This window comes from Myotis nattereri, assembly GCF_964212035.1.
Source record: "Myotis nattereri genome assembly, chromosome: 2".
Classification (NCBI taxonomy): Eukaryota; Metazoa; Chordata; class Mammalia; order Chiroptera; family Vespertilionidae; genus Myotis; species Myotis nattereri.
Window position 1 is genome coordinate 202,495,098 of NC_138076.1, and position 17,399 is coordinate 202,512,496.

Here is a 17,399-nt window from a genome sequence, read left to right on the forward strand (position 1 = left end):
AGTACCACACTGTCTTGATTACTGTAGTTTTGTAGTAAGTTTTGAAATTGGAAGATGTAAGTTCTTAAATATTATTCTTTCTCAAGAGTGTTTTGGCTATTTTGGGTGCTTTACATTTCTATGTAAATTTTAGGATCAGTTTGCCAATTTCTGCACAAAGTTCTGTTGGAATTTTGATAGTGATTGTGTTGAATATATAGATTGAATTGTGGAGAATTGCTATGTTATTAATATTGAGTTTTCCAATCCATGAACATGGAATGACTCTCCATTTATGTAGACCTTCTTTCGTTTCTCTCAGCAATATTTTGAGGCTTTCAATGTACAAGTCTTGCTCTTATTTTGTTAAATTTATACTTAATTTTTTATTATTTTCGATGATGTGAATAGGTTTGGTTTCTTATTTTTGGATTGTTCATTACTAGTATATCGAAATACAGTTGGTCTCTGTATATTGGTCTTGTATCCTCTGACTTTGCTGAATTCATTTATTATTTTAATCATATTTTCATGGATTTCAGTTTTATTATTGACTCTTGGGAGTTCTTTGTATATTTGTTTAATATGTTCCAAATACTCATTCCAAATCTTCTGTTTCCCTTTTTCTTTTATAGAGTTCTTATTTTTGTTTATCAAGTTTGACAATATTTTATTTTATGGCTTTCTGGTGTTATATCTTGTTTAGGAAGACTCTTTTACTCCAAAACTATAAAAATAATTTTTTAGGTATTTTCTTCTAATACATTCACAACTTTGTTTTTTGTTTAAAACATTAATACATTTAGAATGTATTTTTGTGACTATTGTTTACTTTTCTTCATAATGGAGTTCCAATTCTCCCACCACCATTTATTAAGTAAGCCATTTTTTTCTTGTTAATTTGAAGCCCTATCTCTGTCATATCTTTATCCTCAAATAAATGGGTCTTTATCTAGGCTCTCTAGACCAGGAGTTCAAACTATACTTACTCTGTGGACCAAATTTGGCCTGCTGCCTATTTTTTGTTAATAAAGTTTTATTGGAATGTAGCCATGCCCATTCATTTACATATTGACTCTGACTGCTTTCTGTTGAAAAAGCAGAGCTGAGTAGTTGTGACAGACTTTATGACCTGCAGAGCCTAAAATGTTTATTTTTTGACCCTTCACCAAAAAAGTTCGTCAACTCTTGTGCTAGGTTCTATTGTTTCATTGGTATATTTATCTTTTTATCATTAATTGTGATATTTGCTGTAGGTTTCTAATATATATCTTTAATCAGATTAAAGTAGTTTTCTTAAAAATCATTTGGGAATAGGTTACTAGTTTTACCTTTAAGCCTTTTTTTTATGCTTACCTCCTTTTTCCATATATTCTTAAATCTTATTTTAGATTGAAATAATGTTAATAAATTAATTTTTTGGTCAGTCTTTCTTAGTGATTATTTAGACCTCACAACCACAGTTATCAACATCAATTTAAATATAATTATAAATTGCTATTTTCTTTGCTCTACTATTTCTCTTATTCAGTGTATTTTTTCTTGGATTTCTTTTTATTTTTCCTGATTGACATCTAGAATCACCTTTTTCTAAAACAATTATATGGCTAAACTTTGAAATTTTATATACCTCAAATGTTTTAATTTTGCTTTCATATTTGAGTAGTAATTTAATAGGAAATAGGTTTCAGTAAACATTATTTTATTGAAAACATTCATGTCACAGATAAGAAGTTTGTGCCAGTTCCAAAAGTAAAAAAGTTGTATAGGACATTGTTGTATAGGACATTATAGAGTGAAAATTTAAAAAGAAAGAGAACTTGCAAAACAAAATTTGTAATATGCCTCATTTATACATTTGTGGATATCCACACAGAGAGAAGTCTTACCAATTATTATCAGTAGTAATATTTTTTGAAACCTCATACCATGTAATAAATTGCTCTAAAAGTTAGTGATGTAAAATAACCATTTTATTACACTCAAGGATTCTGTGCATTAGGAATTCAGACAGAACATAGCAATAATGATTAGGCCTCAGATGGGAATGCATGAATGGTCACTTGCATGTATGATGCCTCAGCTGAGATGGCTGAAGGGTGGACTCAGCTGGGACTGTCATCCTTTGTGCCTACGTATGGCTCCTCTAGATGGTGGTTGTATGATAGTTGGACTTACATTCTGGTTCAAGATTTCATAGTGTAGCTGCATTGGCCTTCTGTGACTCAGCCTCAGAAGTCACATACTGTCATTTCATCATACACTACTAGTTAGAGCAGTCACAGGCCTGCCCAGAATCAAGGGAGAGGACATAGACCCTACCTCCTGGTGGGAAGAGTGTCACAGAATTTATGGCTATGTTTTAAAACTATAATGGTTATTGTCATGGACAAGAGTGTTGGCTAAATGATGGCAGAACTTTTTAGATCTCTTCTGTTCTACTTATCCCCAGAAGGGTGCCTGATACATAGTAGTGTTTGGTAAATATGTGTTGATGATTAGGTATGGGGTTTCTGCTCTCATAATGTTTTTCTGTACTATATGAATTTTCACAGTAAGTATATATTACCTTTGTAGGTAGAAAAAAATGAAAGGTATACATTATGCTAATGTTTTCATTTTTTTAATGATATCTTAGATATTTAAATGATTTCTATGAATTGGAGCTACAGCATGGTTCTGGTGTTGTGGGTTGGAGCATTCCAGTGACTAAAGGGATTGTGCCTTCGCCAAGAGAATCTCACACAGCTGTTATATATTGCAAAAAAGATTCTGGAAGTCCTAAAATGTATGTTTTTGGTGGAATGTGTGGTGCTCGCCTGGATGACCTATGGCAACTCGACTTAGGTAAGTTTAACTTGATTCAGGCTCAAGAACTGGTTATGATTGATAAAAGCAAATATAAAAATTGCTTTGAAAAATATTTTTTATTACAGTATTGATTGAGTTGCACTTAGATTTATTTATAACTAGAGGCCCGGTGCATGAATTTGTGCACCAGTGGGGTCCCTCGGCCTGGCCTGGGGGATCGGGCTGGAACCGACTCTCCAACATCCCCCAAGGGGTCCCAGATTGCAAGAGGGTGCAGGCCAGGCCGAGGGACCCCACTAGTGCACAATCAGGGCCGGGGAGGGAAGCGGGAGGTTGGCAAGCTGGGGAGGGACCATGGGAGGGCTCCAGGGCATGTCTGGCCCATCTTGCTCAGTCCCAATCGGCCAGACCCCAGCAGCAAGCTCACCTATTAATTGGAGCGTCTTCCCCCAGTGGTCAGTGCACATCATAGCAAGTGGTTGAGCAGCCTTAGCATATCATTAGCATATTATACTTTGATTGGTTGAATAGATGACTGGACATTTAGCATATTAGGCTTTTATTATATAGGACTAGCACTGTAGACATTACCAGGGGCAGCAGGGTATGATGTGAATGGTTCCTGCTGATCAATTAGATTGAACAAATGGGTGTTTATGACAGTGACTCTCCTATATTTCCTGTCAGTAGGATCACCATATGTCCTGGTTTGCTTTAATGGTCCTAGCTCATGCCTATTATCCCATGTAATTATCCATAGCATCCACTTTCACTCTGAAGTGTCCCCGTTGGGGATGATCAAATTTATATCGTTACTCTTATCTACAGGAAATGTAGCATTAGTAATGTTACTGCTGGTCAGCGAAAAACCTTGGGTACCTCTTTTTAAAAAAATCCTCATCCAAAAAAATAAAAATAAAAAAATTCTCATCCAAGGATATGCTCTTTACTGAAGAGAGAGAGGGGCGTTGGGGGGGCAAAGAGATATATCAATGTGAGAGAAACATCAGTTGGTTGCCTTCTTGCATGCTCCCCAACAGGAATCCAACCCGCAACCTTTCAGTGCTCGGGTGATGCTCCAACCAACTGAGCCATACCAGCCATGGCTTGAGTAGCCCTTTTTAAAGAGATCCTAGGAGTAAATAATTGGGGAGTAGGTATGCCTCTTACTTTTGACTGTCTCTGCCCAGTGTACTCTTCCTTAAAATATTAAAATCCCTACTGTCCCAATTCAGAATTGATGGCATTCTAAATACATCTCTCTATTACAAGTACTAACAATAAAGTGTAAATAGATTTCTGTGACTAGCAATTTATGTCAGTTGGAAATGTTTAAAATAAAATTCAAGTAACAGTTTTGAAATATTTTTTCTTTATTTTCATAAGACCTTTTTGGTTTTAATTTTTAAAATTCTGCAAGTTGAGATAGTTTGCTGTTATTAGATCAAGTTGCTAATATCCTTATCTTTACTTTTAGAAACTATGTCATGGTCAAAACCAGAAACTAAAGGGACAGTGCCACTTCCACGAAGCCTTCACACAGCCAGTGTTATAGGAAACAGGTACGGTGCTTTTTTGTTTTCACTGTTTTTAAACTGAATAGAAACATCGAACAGACTGTCAAACCTCAGAGGAAGGCAGGGAGAGTGGAGGGAGGGCAATGGGGGGAAAAAGGGGACATATGTAATACTTTCAAAAATAAAGATTTATTTTTTTAAAAAAAGAAAGATATACCCAAAGAAGAGTGATGCTACTAGTTTCTTAGAAATATATTACTGAATTTAATAATGTTTGTGCTTACTGAAGCTAAAAAAATATGCCTACAGAAGCTAAAATGCTTAATGTGCCATTTTCTTATCATGCTGCCTCTTATACTTCTTTACATTCTTTACAATGCCTTGCACAGAGTACGTATTACGTAAGTGTAACGCAAAGTGTTGTCGAAGTGATCAGTCCTCCATTGACAGGTTTGACACACCTCACTGTTTCTTTTTACATATTTTTGGTAGTGCTTGATTTGTACTCGGCTATTACTCAGTATGTGCATTCCATGGTTATACTTTTGATGGAGTTATGGTTAGACTACAGACTCTGAAACTAGATTGCCTGAATTCAAATCCCAGCTTTGCTGTTTGTGCTGTATGACCTGGGGCAAGGAAACCTAACCTATTTGTATCTCAATCTTCTGAAATATAAAATGCTGATGATAATAAAACCTGCTTCACAAAGATGTGAGGAGAATTAAATGGGTTGATACATTTAAAATATTTCAAACAGTGCCTGGTACATAGAGGCACTTAATGGTTAGCTATTACTGTTGTCAAGTAAATGCCCTTATTTGTGCAACACTGGGCCAGAATTAGTTTTGTTTTTTTTTTAATATATTTTTATTGACTTCAGAAAGGAAGAGAGAGGGAGGCAAAGATAGAAACATCAGTGATGAGAGAGAATCATAGATTGGCTGCCTCCTGCACGCCCCACACTGGGGATCGAGCCCATAACCCGGGCACGTGCCCTGACCTGGAATGGAACCGTGGCCTCCTGGTTCCTAGGTCGATGCTCAACCACTGAACCATGCCGGCCGGGCTTGAACTAGTATTTTTAAAAATAAAATTTAAGTATTTAATTAAATAGGGACTTTACCCTAAGAGCAGTGTTTTTGGAAACAGTTGCAATTTAGATCCTCATTAGTTCTTTTTAAAAATTTTTACTAAATTGCCCTAGTTGATTTGGCTCAGTGGATAGAGCTACAGCCTGTGGATGGAAGGATCCCAGGTTCGATTCCAGGCAAGGGCACAGACCTCGGTTGCAGGCTCCTCCTCCCTGGTTGGGGCTTGTGCAGGAGGCAACCAATCGATGTGTTTCTCTCACATCTATATTTCTCTCTGTCTTTCCCTCTCTCTTCCACTCTCTAAAAATCAATGGAAAAATATCTTCAGGTGAGGACTGAACAAATGAAAACAAACAAAATTTTATTAAACTTACTGGAGTGACATTGGTTAATAAAATTATATAAGTTTCAAGTATACAATTCTGTAATACATTATCTGTATATTGCATTGTGTGTTCACCACCCAAAGTCGTCTCCTGTCGTCTTATTTATTAGTTTGTTTTTCAAAATAGACAAGCAAAATATGTTTTAGGAAACAACTAGTTGTAATTTAGAACCTCACTAGTTTTATTTAATTAAATGTTTTATTTAAAAACATTTTTTATTTTTTTATTTTTTAATTTTTTTAAACATATTTTATTGATTTTTTACAGAGAGGAAGGGAGAGGGATAGAGAGTTAGAAACATCGATGAGAGAGAAACATCAATCAGCTGCCTCCTGCACACCCCCTACTGGGGATATGCCCCCAACCAAGGTACATGCCCTTGACCGGAATCCAACCTGGGACCCTTCAGTCCACAGGCGGACGCTCTATCCACTGAGCCAAAGCGGTGAGGGCTAAAAACATTTTTTAATTTATTGATTTGAGAGAGAGAGAGAGAGAGCGCAAGAGAGAGAGACATCATTTTTATACATTCATTGATTGATGCTTGTATGTGCCCTGACCAGGGATCAAACTTGCAATCCTGGTGCATCCAGACAGTGCTCTAACCAACTGAGCTACCCAGCTAGGACGCATTAGTTCTTTTTATTTATTTATTTATTTTTTTTTTTTCAATATATTTTATTGATTTTTTTACAGAGAGGTAGGGAGAGGGATAGAGAGTTAGAAACATCCATCAGCTGCCTCCTGCACATTCCCTACTGGGGATGTGCCCGCAACCAAGGTACATGCCCTTGACCGGAATCGAACCTGGGACCCTTGAGTTCGCAGGCTGACTCTCTATTCACTGAGCCAAACCGGTTAGGGCAGTTCTTTTTAAAAAGTAGACATTTTTTAAAACAGCAGAACCCTTTTATAAAATGTAGCTTTTCATTGGAACTCTAATATATAAGAGATTAAAAATAGAGCTTCTCTGGTTAGCTTGAAGTCACATGGGACCCAAGCTCTACTGGATGAGCCTTTCTCCTTCATTAGCCATTAGGGGTGTCTCAAGAACCGCGAGGGCACTAAGAACATAGTTTAAAGTTTTTTATTTGAATGATATCAGTGGCCAGACTAATAAGAAACTTAATCCTCTTTGGTTACTATATGCATACAGTTCTAAATTTGACTTTGAATGTCATGGACCATTTGAGTATCTTTCTGACTGAGATACCCTTAGTATATTACATCAGTATTGATTTTCAAATGCATAATAATCGAAATACTCCCCACTTTGAATAACTTGCCAGAGAGAGATAATTTTGATTCTTTTTTGCTTCATAAAATTGTAAACTCTTGAAAGACGTCTACTTTATTCATTATCTTATTTCCATTACCTTGGCATAGACAAGTGAGTGAATAGTTCTATAGCTTGGTGTCAACAAATAAGACATTTAAGTCTATTATTAGGATTTTAAATCTAAATAATAAAATTAAAGCTTTAGGAAAAAAATTTAACTACTTTATGTTCTTTTTGTCTGTTTGTTTTTTAGGATGTACATTTTTGGAGGATGGGTTCCACATAAGGGGGAAAATATTGAGGCTTCATCTCATGATTGTGAATGGAAATGTACCAGTTCATTTTCTTACCTAAATCTGGGTGAGTCTTTTAAGAGTTGCTTATTGAAATAGAATTTATTAACAAAAGAATTTTTGTTTTGTTGAAGAATAACAGATTAGTCATGGATATTTCTATCTTTTTAGATACAGCAGAGTGGACCACCCTAGTATCAGATTCTCAGGAAGATAAAAAAAATTCAAGACCAAGACCAAGAGCTGGGCACTGTGCTGTTGCAATTGGCACACGATTGTATTTTTGGAGTGGAAGAGATGGCTACAGAAAAGCACTGAATAGTCAAGTTTGCTGCAAGGATCTTTGGTATCTTGATACTGGTAGGTAAGAATATTCAACAGATAAATATTTTCCTTTAGGTAAATAAGTACTGGAATAATGTCTGTCTTTTGAGACATTATTCCACTGCTTGTCTTTCCCATAATTAAAAATACATAGGAGATGGGCGGAGGGGGCAAAAATGGGAGAAATGGGAGACATCTGTAGTACTATCAGCAATTAAAAAATACAAAAAAAATAAATATACATGGAAGAGCCCTGGCCAGAGTGGCTCAGTTGGCTGGAGCACCATCACATATTCTGAAAGGTTGTGGGTTTGATTCCTAGTCAGGGCACATACTTAGGTTGCGGGTTTGATTTCTGGTCAGGACACGTACAGAAGACAACCAATTGATGTTCTCTCTCACATCGATGTTTCTCTCTTTGTCTCTGTCTCTCCCTCGACCTCCTCTCCTTCGCCCTCCTTTCCTCTCTCTCTCTCTAAAATCAATAAGCATATCCTTGGAGGAGAATTTAAAAAATTCATGGAAGAAATAATATATGTAGATACTTCCCACTCCAGGAGAGTTTCTTAATTTCCCTCTCCTTGAGGGTAGACTGGATTTAATGACTCCCTTCCAAAGAATAGAGTACGAAAGGGAAAAATAGAAGCTTTACAGTGGAGAAACCTGGCAAACAGCACCTTAAGTGAGTAATCAAGGTTCATATCACTAGTGATAAGTCATGTTGATATCATTTGCCCCTGCCTCACATATCATGAGATAAGAAACTTCACCCTTGTGATATCCCAAAAATCCATTACTCCATTCTAACTGTGAGAACATATCAGACAAACCCAAAGTGAGGGACATTCTATTCTGCAGACTGTGTGAACAGTACTGTTCAAATTTTCAAAATGATGGAAAACAAGGAAAGACTGAGAAATAGTCACAAATTGGAGGAGACTAAGGAGACATGAAGACTAAATGCGAGGTGATGCCCTAGATTGGATCCTGAAACAAAAAAAAAGACATTAATTGAAAAACTGGTGAAATCTGAATAGTCTGTAGTCTATGTTAATTTCTTTTTTTAATTGATTTTTTAAAGAGAGAGGAAGAGGGAGATAGAAACATTGACTTGTTCCAGTTAGTTATGCATCAATTGGTTGATTCTTATATGTGCCATGACCAGGGATTGAACCCACAACCTTGGCATATCAGAAAGATGCTCCAACCAACTGAACTACCAGGCCAGGGTCTCCAATGTTCATTTCTTAGTTTTAACAGATGTGTTAGCATTAAGGGGAAACAGGAAAGGATATATGAGAATTCTTTGCAATTTTTCTATAAATCTAAAATTATTCCAAAATAAAAAGATTTTTTAAAAAAGTATTATAACACCAAAAATATTTTAAAGATGGAACTCACATCTATTTTTTCAATAAATATTTCTTGATTGACAGCTGTGTACCAGAAATTGTTCCAAATGCTAAAAATACAGCAATGAACAAGACTGATAGTTTCCCTGCTTTCAAAGATCTCATATTCTAAGAGAGTATGAGGGCAGGGAGATGATGGACAATAATCCAACAAATTAACAAAATAAGTTTCTGGTCAGTACGTGAAGACAGTAAGAGAGAACAATGAGATAGTGAGGGGGAGGGGGTGTGTGGTTACTAGGAATGAAGGGAGGGGTGGCTACTTCAGAATGGGGAGTTAGAAAAGGATGAGATGGCATTTGGGATGTAATCCCAATGGTGAGAAGATGCCATCCATGTAAAAAGCTGGAGGAAAACTAGAAGAGGAGTGAGTGAATAGCAAGTGCAAGGGCCCTAAGATGGGAATACTTGGCATGTTTGGGAACAGATTTAAGCTGAGGAAAAGTGGAGAGTGCAGGAATGGAGGTTAGAGACGTGACCATAGGACAGATCATGTAAGGCCTCCAACACCGTAGTAGAGTTTAAATTGTTTTTAAAGTACAATAGTAAGTTACTTTTTAGTTTGAAGGAGAGGCATGCTATGATCTATTGAACATTTTGGAACAGTCACTGCAGTTGTGTGGAAAATAAATGATAGCGGTCAAAAGTGCACACATGGGAGACAGGAGGCTTTTGCAGTAGACAAGGAAGTCAGACGATAGTGGTGACAGTGGAGATGAGGAGAAATGGATAAATTCAGAATATATTTTGGAGTTCTTGTTGATGGAATTGGCTGTGGCAGATGACAGAAAGAGAGGAGTGGAGGATGAAGTTTTTTGCATGAAAAATGTGGTGGTATTTCCATTTACTGAGATGGGGAAGACAGATGAGAAAACAAGCTTTGGGGAAATTGAGTTCCATTTAGACTGTGCTAGACCATGAAATAACAAGATCAAGTAGGCAGGTTAGTGAATAAAGAAGTCTGGAGGCCAGTAGAAAAATCAGATCTGGAGATGTAATATGTGTTGTTATATGAGAAAAGCAGATCCTAAAACATACCTATGTTTTTTAAAGTGTATAAACAGAAAAATCTTGAAAGATTCACTGTGTACCACAATATTATCTACTGGGCTAGATCAGACATTTCTTAAAAGGTTTTCTCTCTTATCTGTATTATCTATAATAGCATATATTACTTTGGTAATGTAAAAACAGTTTAATTTTAAAATTAAGATAATGAAAAAATAATAAATGGAAAAAGTTAGAGACTATGAAAGAAGCACATACTAGCAAGCGGGAGAAAAAATATAGAAAATCCATATTTGAAATTGGGAATTATTAAGTGAAGTCCAAAGATAAGCTTCAGTCTCTGAGATTGGAAGAAAAATGTGTGCATGTAAGTTTTTCTCAGTAGCAGGTATGTCACTTTAAGCAGAGTCTCTAAGAGATCTATGACCTTTATAACACTTATTTTTATTTATTTACTAATGGGAGAAAGAGGAGGGCGAGAGAGAGACAGACAGACAGACCTCAACTTGTTCCATTTATTTATGCATTCATTGGTTGATCCTTTAAAAAAAAAATATGTGTGTGTGTGTGTGTGTGTGTGTGTGTATAATTGATTTCAGAGAGGAAGGGGGTGGGAAGAGAGAGAAAAACAGCAAAGATGACAGAGAATCATTGATTGGCTACCTCCTGCATGCCCCCTACTGGGGATTGAGCCCACAACCCAGGCATGTGCCCTTGACTGGAATTGAGCCTGAGACCCTTCAGTTCACAGGCTGACGCTCTATCCACTGAGCCAAACCAGCTAAGACCATGGGTTGATTCTTGTATGTGCCCTGACAGAGTATCAAAGCTACAACCTCAGTGCATCAGGATGACACTATAACCAATTGAGCTACCCAGCCAGAGCCCTGGATCTGGGACTTTTAAAAGGATAAAAGTCATTGGCTTTAAATAGCCATTTTTTCCATAAATCTTTCCATGAAAGTCGTTAGACATGAATATTTATCTAAAAGTAATTATGGCTCTCTGTGTCTGTCCCTCCATCAGAGGGCAGGCTCTCTCTGTCTGTTCCTCGAGTCAGAGGGCAGATACTTAAAAAAATAAAAAATAAAATAAAAGTAATTATGGCCACTAATCATAAGGGCCATTTTGCTTTTCCTTTTGATAAGTTAGCATCAATTTTGTGGGTGGTGTATGAGGGCTCTTCATTTTGCTTTTTTTTCACTTTTAAACTTTGTGCACTTGATAATATTTAAAAGAGTAATATAATTCCATAAGGCTTTTTATGAATAGTGGTCTTTTGCTCCCACTCTCCTCCCATTATCCTTGCCTCACAAGCATCTATTTTTAACTCTGTTCATTCTTCTTTGATATTTACTTCCATATCTACATATAACATGCGTATACTCTTACTTGGATTTTTTTCAGTTTAAGCATAATATGCTCACTTTCTACTATAGAAGTTAAGGATTTATCTTTCCCCACCATTCCCTACTTCCTATTCTCTCAATATAAATACACCAACATTTTGTTAGAGGAATATTCAATGTTTATATCATGACTATGTAAACATTGTTCACAGGTGGGCCATATAGAGTATGCTGAATACCTTCCTTGTCCTATTTTTTATTTGCCATGGATTAATAACTATCACTTTTGTTTTAGATTTGTATGTTTTTTTTACCACTAATTCAATCCATACTCTGTTATTTGCTTAAATTTTCTCTCATCTCCTTATGGTTAGATGCATCAGATGTTCTATCAAATTTCATCATCTTGAAGAGATTACTTCTGCTTCAATCTGGGTGATTGCTCTCCACAGATTGAGCACAGCTATCATCTTGGAGTCTCCCTTCAGCATCCTCCGGGGGATATGTTTTGCCTCTCACTTGTACCGGATTTCCTGTTTCCTGGATCCTGTGTTTTTCCCTATCTTAGTTTATGTCCTCATTTTTGTGGAACACATCCCAGGAAAAGGGTGCATAGGTGACAATTTATTTTGAGATCTTGCATTATTTGAAAATATGTTTAGTCTCCCTTTTGACATAACTGACGGTTTGCATGGATATATAATTCTACAATAGAAATCATTACCTTTAAGAATTTTGAAAACATTGTTATATTGTATTCAAGCTTCTAATGTTTTTGTTGAGAAATCTGAACCACTTCTGATTTTTGCTCCTTTTAAATGTGTCCTTTCCCCTCACTTCTGATAACATTTAGGATTTTTTTCTTCATCCCCAACTTGTTCTTAATTTTCATGATGATGTGCTTGTTGTGTGCCTGTTTTTAATTCATTGTTTTGAGTACTCAGTGGACTCTTTCTGGAATTTCGTGGTCTTCAGTTCTGGGAATTTTTTTGATTTATTTCATTGATTTGCACCCTACTGTTTTCTCTCTTCTCTCTTCATGTAACTTCTGTTAAATGCTTGGTTTACCTCCTGTAACCATACTTTTGTTCAGGTGTAGGTTGCTGTACTTTGAGTAACATAAATAAATTGGATTGTTAATAGGGTCATGGAGGAATATACATGGGAGTAGTTAAAGGATCTAGGCTTAATTATCCTCTAAATTAGGCCCATCAGATTTTTTCTGTAATGGCTCAAGCAGCAAATATTTTAGGCTTTGCAAGCCATATGGTCTCTGTTATAACTACTCAACTCTGTTGTTGTACCATGAAAGCAGTCATAGACAATACTTAAAAAAATGAGCATACCTTCAATAAAACTTCATTTACAAAACATTCACATGAGCTATAGTTTGTTGACTGCTACTCTAAAAGATACAAAGAGATATTAGATGTACTCTGTAGGGGTTAAGTTATCATTTATAGATTTCAGTTCACTAGAAGAATTAATTGTCTTATATAACTGTGCAAAGATGTGATATACTACCTCTGGAATTGTGAGTTCTGTGGTTTGGCAGGTAACTAAAAGAGGAAAAGGATATCGTAGAAATAATCTCAGTTCCTTTTTTCACGTTCTAAGAGTCTGTAATTTTTATTTGTTTTGGAAATGTTGGTAATATTTTATACCACAGTAATTACCTGTTTTGAATAGTACAAGTTTTGATAAAAGGGTATTAACTTTAAAGAGGTTTTGTTGTTCCAAAATATCATACCCAAATCATCTAGCATTAACAGTATTTCTAACATGTACACTGTTGCCTAAAAATTGACTCATAAAATTAAAAACTTAGAGTAGGTAAAATTATGTAGCTATTACTATGTAATACTTCCCCTCACTTCTAGTATTAAACATTTTTTTTTCTTAATCTGATGATTCAAATAGGTTGGAACTACATTATTTTTAAATTTATTTATATAAAGGATTAAATAAAAAAGTAGAACCCCAAACTATTTTCACTTGACCTTCCATAGCTGTGTTTATTTGAGTAAATTTTTTCCCTCTTGGTAAACAGATGAAATATTCATTGCTGACATTTTCAGAGCTCCAGGTCTACACAAACTTTTATAGGCAAACTATTGACACATTTGAAGCTTATAATATCAATATCAATATTGTTCTTTAGAGAAACCACCAGCGCCATCACAAGTACAACTGATCAAAGCCACTACCAACTCTTTTCATGTCAAATGGGATGAAGTGCCTACAGTTGAGGGCTATCTTTTGCAGTTGAATACCGACTTGCCATACCAAGCTGCATCGTCAGATTCTTCAGCAGCAACAAATATGCAAGGTAAATTGCATACTTAACATAAATTGTCACACTTATAGCATGTATGCTTTTTTTTTTTTTTTAAGATACTAAAAAGCCTATTAGTATGCCTTGGTGTAAGAAATCTTATATGATGTTTCCTGCCTGGTAAATCAAATATGTTGTTTCAACTTTGTAACTTGACTGTTTTACAATTACAATGTAGTAGAACTCAGATATGTAGGGTAGCCTGTTTCTTCTTCAGTTCATTTTGATGGACTTTCTTAATTTGACAAGCTCCTTAACTCCAGGAGATGATTTTTAAAAAAATATATATATTTTATTGAATTTCTACAGAGAGGAAGGGAGAGAGACAGAGTCAGAAACATCGATTAGAGAGAAACATCGATCAGCTGCCTCCTGCACATCTCCTACTGGGGATGTGCCCGCAACCCGGGTACATGCCCTTGACCGGAATCGAACCTGGGACCTCTCAGACCACAGGCCGACGCTCTATCCACTGAGCCAAACCGGTTTCGGCCAGGAGATGATTTTAATTAGCTTTCAGATGTATTTTGGCTTCCCCTCCACCCCCAAATATTTTTAACTAACAGGTACTTGGAAAATAAAAGCAAATTTAATTTTACATGTTCCCCAAGAAATGATTTCAGTCAATTATTAAGAAAGCAGATAAACTTTGATAAAGATAACTACTTTTTAACCTTTAACATGTAACTCTTGAAAATTTTTTGATTGTAATATATTTTATTGAAGCTAATTTAGATCATATCTGTCTGAACTTTCTTATTCTTGCAGGAGTCAGGATGGACCCTCACAAACAGGACAGTAATAGCATCATTCCTAACAGTGTAAGTTTAAAAAAATTTAGGATGATAAATGAATGTGTATGGTTACAGTCCCATGTTTTAATATTGTTAGCATATTATCTTAGGACAGGAGTTTTCAATCCTGGCTGTACATCCGAATCACCTGTGAGATTAAAAAATAAACACATAGATTCCCAAGCCTTTCCCCAGATCTAGTAGTAGCAGAATCTTTAGGATGATGCTCAGGTAGCTGTGTTTTTAAAGTAAGGTCCATAGATCATGGTGACAGTAGCCTGAATTAAAAACCCCTGACCTCATTACACATGGCATCAGAGGCTAATCCATTATTTATACTTTTGCCATTTCTAAATATTATACACATTTCAAATTTCTAAAGGTGTACTTTCAAAATACATATGAAATATATTTCTTTAACTATGTATTTTGTTTACCAAAGAATATGAGTTGCTAAGTTGAGCACCGGTGTGTGTGAGGTTCTTTCTTGTTTATGAAGTGCTTCACAGTAGGTTTTTGTAGAGATTAATGAATAAGCTTACTAGGATTTACACTGATTTTATCTGGCAAACTGTGCTTTACATTCACAGTACATTCTTTTCAAGGGAAATGATGTAGATATAGGCTCAGGTGTTCTGAACATGGCAGAGGACCTGTAATAAGCAAAAAAGACTATTATGCCAAAAAGGGGATATAATAAATAAAGTCCATACAGCCATTTCTGAATAGCCCATATTTATAGACTCACACAACACACATAAAGTAATCCCCCCCTTTTCTGTGGGGAGGTACACTTTAAGACCCCCAGTGGATGCCTGAAACTATGGATAGTACCAAACACTATATATTGTTTTTTCCTATACATACCTATGATTGAGTTTAATTTACAAAATAGGCACAATAAGAGATTAACAACAATAGTTAGTAATAAAATAGAACAATTGTAACCATAGACTGTAATAAAGGTTATATGAATGTGGTCGCTTGTTTCAGGCGATCCCTTGCTAAAGCCTTCATATGGGCTAAGTGCTTTCTGCACAACATGTTGGGACCCATTTTCTGTTTATTCTTTGACCCACAAATTTAATGTCTTCTCCATCTTAAGCACTTACCATGTACTGTGGCTGTAACTTTCTCAGTTTTAGGTGCGGTAGCAAAACTAGCACAAATTTCTTTTTCCTTCACAATTTCACAGATGGAAGGTTTGTTCTTATCATAGATCTTAGCAACCTCAGCATATGATTTTTAAAAATTTCCTTGTTGAGAACTTTCACCTTTTCACTTAAAGAAAACACTTTATAGCTTCTCTTTGGCATATTTAAATTGCCAACATCACAACTCTTTGCACTTTGGGGCCATTGTTAAGTAAGAGTTATTTGAAGGCAAGCTCTGCAATACCACAACAGTCCATCTGATAACCAAGATGGCTATGAAGTGACCAGTGGGTAGGTAGTGTATACAACATTGCTACACTGGACAAAGGGTGGGTTCTCATCCAGGCAGGATGGAGTGGGACAGCGGGAGATTTCACCATGCTACTCAAAATAGCATGCAGTATAGAATGTTTGAATTATTTATTAGTTGTTTATTTCTGGAATTTTCCATTTAGTATTTTTGGCCCATGGTTGGTTGACAGCAGGTAACTGAAATCACAAAAAGCGAAACTATGGCTAAGGGGTGCTATACACACATATGTTATATGTTGAATTTATATTTTATTTATAATTTATAGAGGCCCAATGCACAAAATTCATGCAAGAGTAGGCCTTCCTTCCCCTGGCTGCTGGCACCGGCTTCCTCTGGCACCCGGGACCCAGGCTTCCCTCCGGCCACTGGCAGGCACCCGGGACCCGGGTTTCCCTTGCAGCCTGGCTTCATCGGGAATGTCGTCTGGAAGGACATCTGGTCTAATTAGCATATTATTCTTTTATTATAGATTCTTAAAAAATTTTAGATAGTACTACAAGGTTTATAATGAAGTATAATAATTTCCCACTCTGTCCCTCTTGATTATGCCTCTCTAGAGACAGATATTCCTTTATGACTATTTGAGTTGGATTTTTGGAGGAATCTCCTGAAACGTGTTTAATCTGCTATGTTTAACCAAAAATCCTCAGGGCTTATTTTTTTCTAATTTTGAACAGTTCTAGTTAGACTAGATAGATACCTGATTTTTAAGCAAAGAGTACATTAGAGACATTATAACATGGAGACTTTGGAGTGACATACACCGTGGTTCAAATTCTAGCTCTGTTATTACTGACTGCCTGACTGTGGGTAGATTATTTATGGTCTCTGAATCTCATTTTTTTCATGAATAATAGGGGTCATATTATTCAACTTAAAGAAATCCTGTCACATAGTATAATGCTTCCTAATGCTTGTGGCCAGCCAGCATCATTATTTATTAACAGTAGCACCATCACTATCAATTAGAAGAGAAGTATAGGGCATGTTAAGTCTCCTTAGAACCATGAGAAATTATAGTTGACAATATATTTATAAAAATAACAAAAAACAGGTAACTAAAAAGGAACAGCAATATTGGAGTATCAATGAAATCAGATCATTTTTATGGTTCATTGGACCTATAAGTATCCTATATAATAAAACACTAATATGTAAATTGACCGAACAATGGAATGACTGGTCGCTATGATGCACACTGACTACCGGGGGCAGGTGCTCAATGCAGGAGCTGCTCCTGGTGGTCAGTGCTCTCCCACAAGGGGAGCACTGCCCAGCCAGAAGCTGGGCTCATGGCTGGTGAGCGCAGTGGCAGTGGCAGGAGCCTCTCCCACCTCTGCTGCAGGCGGAC

At 36.2% G+C, this 17,399-nt stretch overlaps 1 protein-coding gene across 1 annotated transcript in view; it reads left to right on the forward strand.

The window, feature by feature from the left end:
• Positions 1-17,399, forward strand: part of HCFC2 (host cell factor C2) — a 36,971-nt gene that overhangs the window by 7,511 nt on the left and 12,061 nt on the right. Inside the window, exons 4-9 of the mRNA XM_081085115.1 lie at positions 2,618-2,826; positions 4,268-4,352; positions 7,320-7,426; positions 7,531-7,719; positions 13,614-13,781; positions 14,556-14,608. Coding sequence (XP_080941241.1) covers positions 2,618-2,826; positions 4,268-4,352; positions 7,320-7,426; positions 7,531-7,719; positions 13,614-13,781; positions 14,556-14,608 — 811 coding nt within the window. The remainder of the gene's footprint in view (positions 1-2,617; positions 2,827-4,267; positions 4,353-7,319; positions 7,427-7,530; positions 7,720-13,613; positions 13,782-14,555; positions 14,609-17,399) is intronic.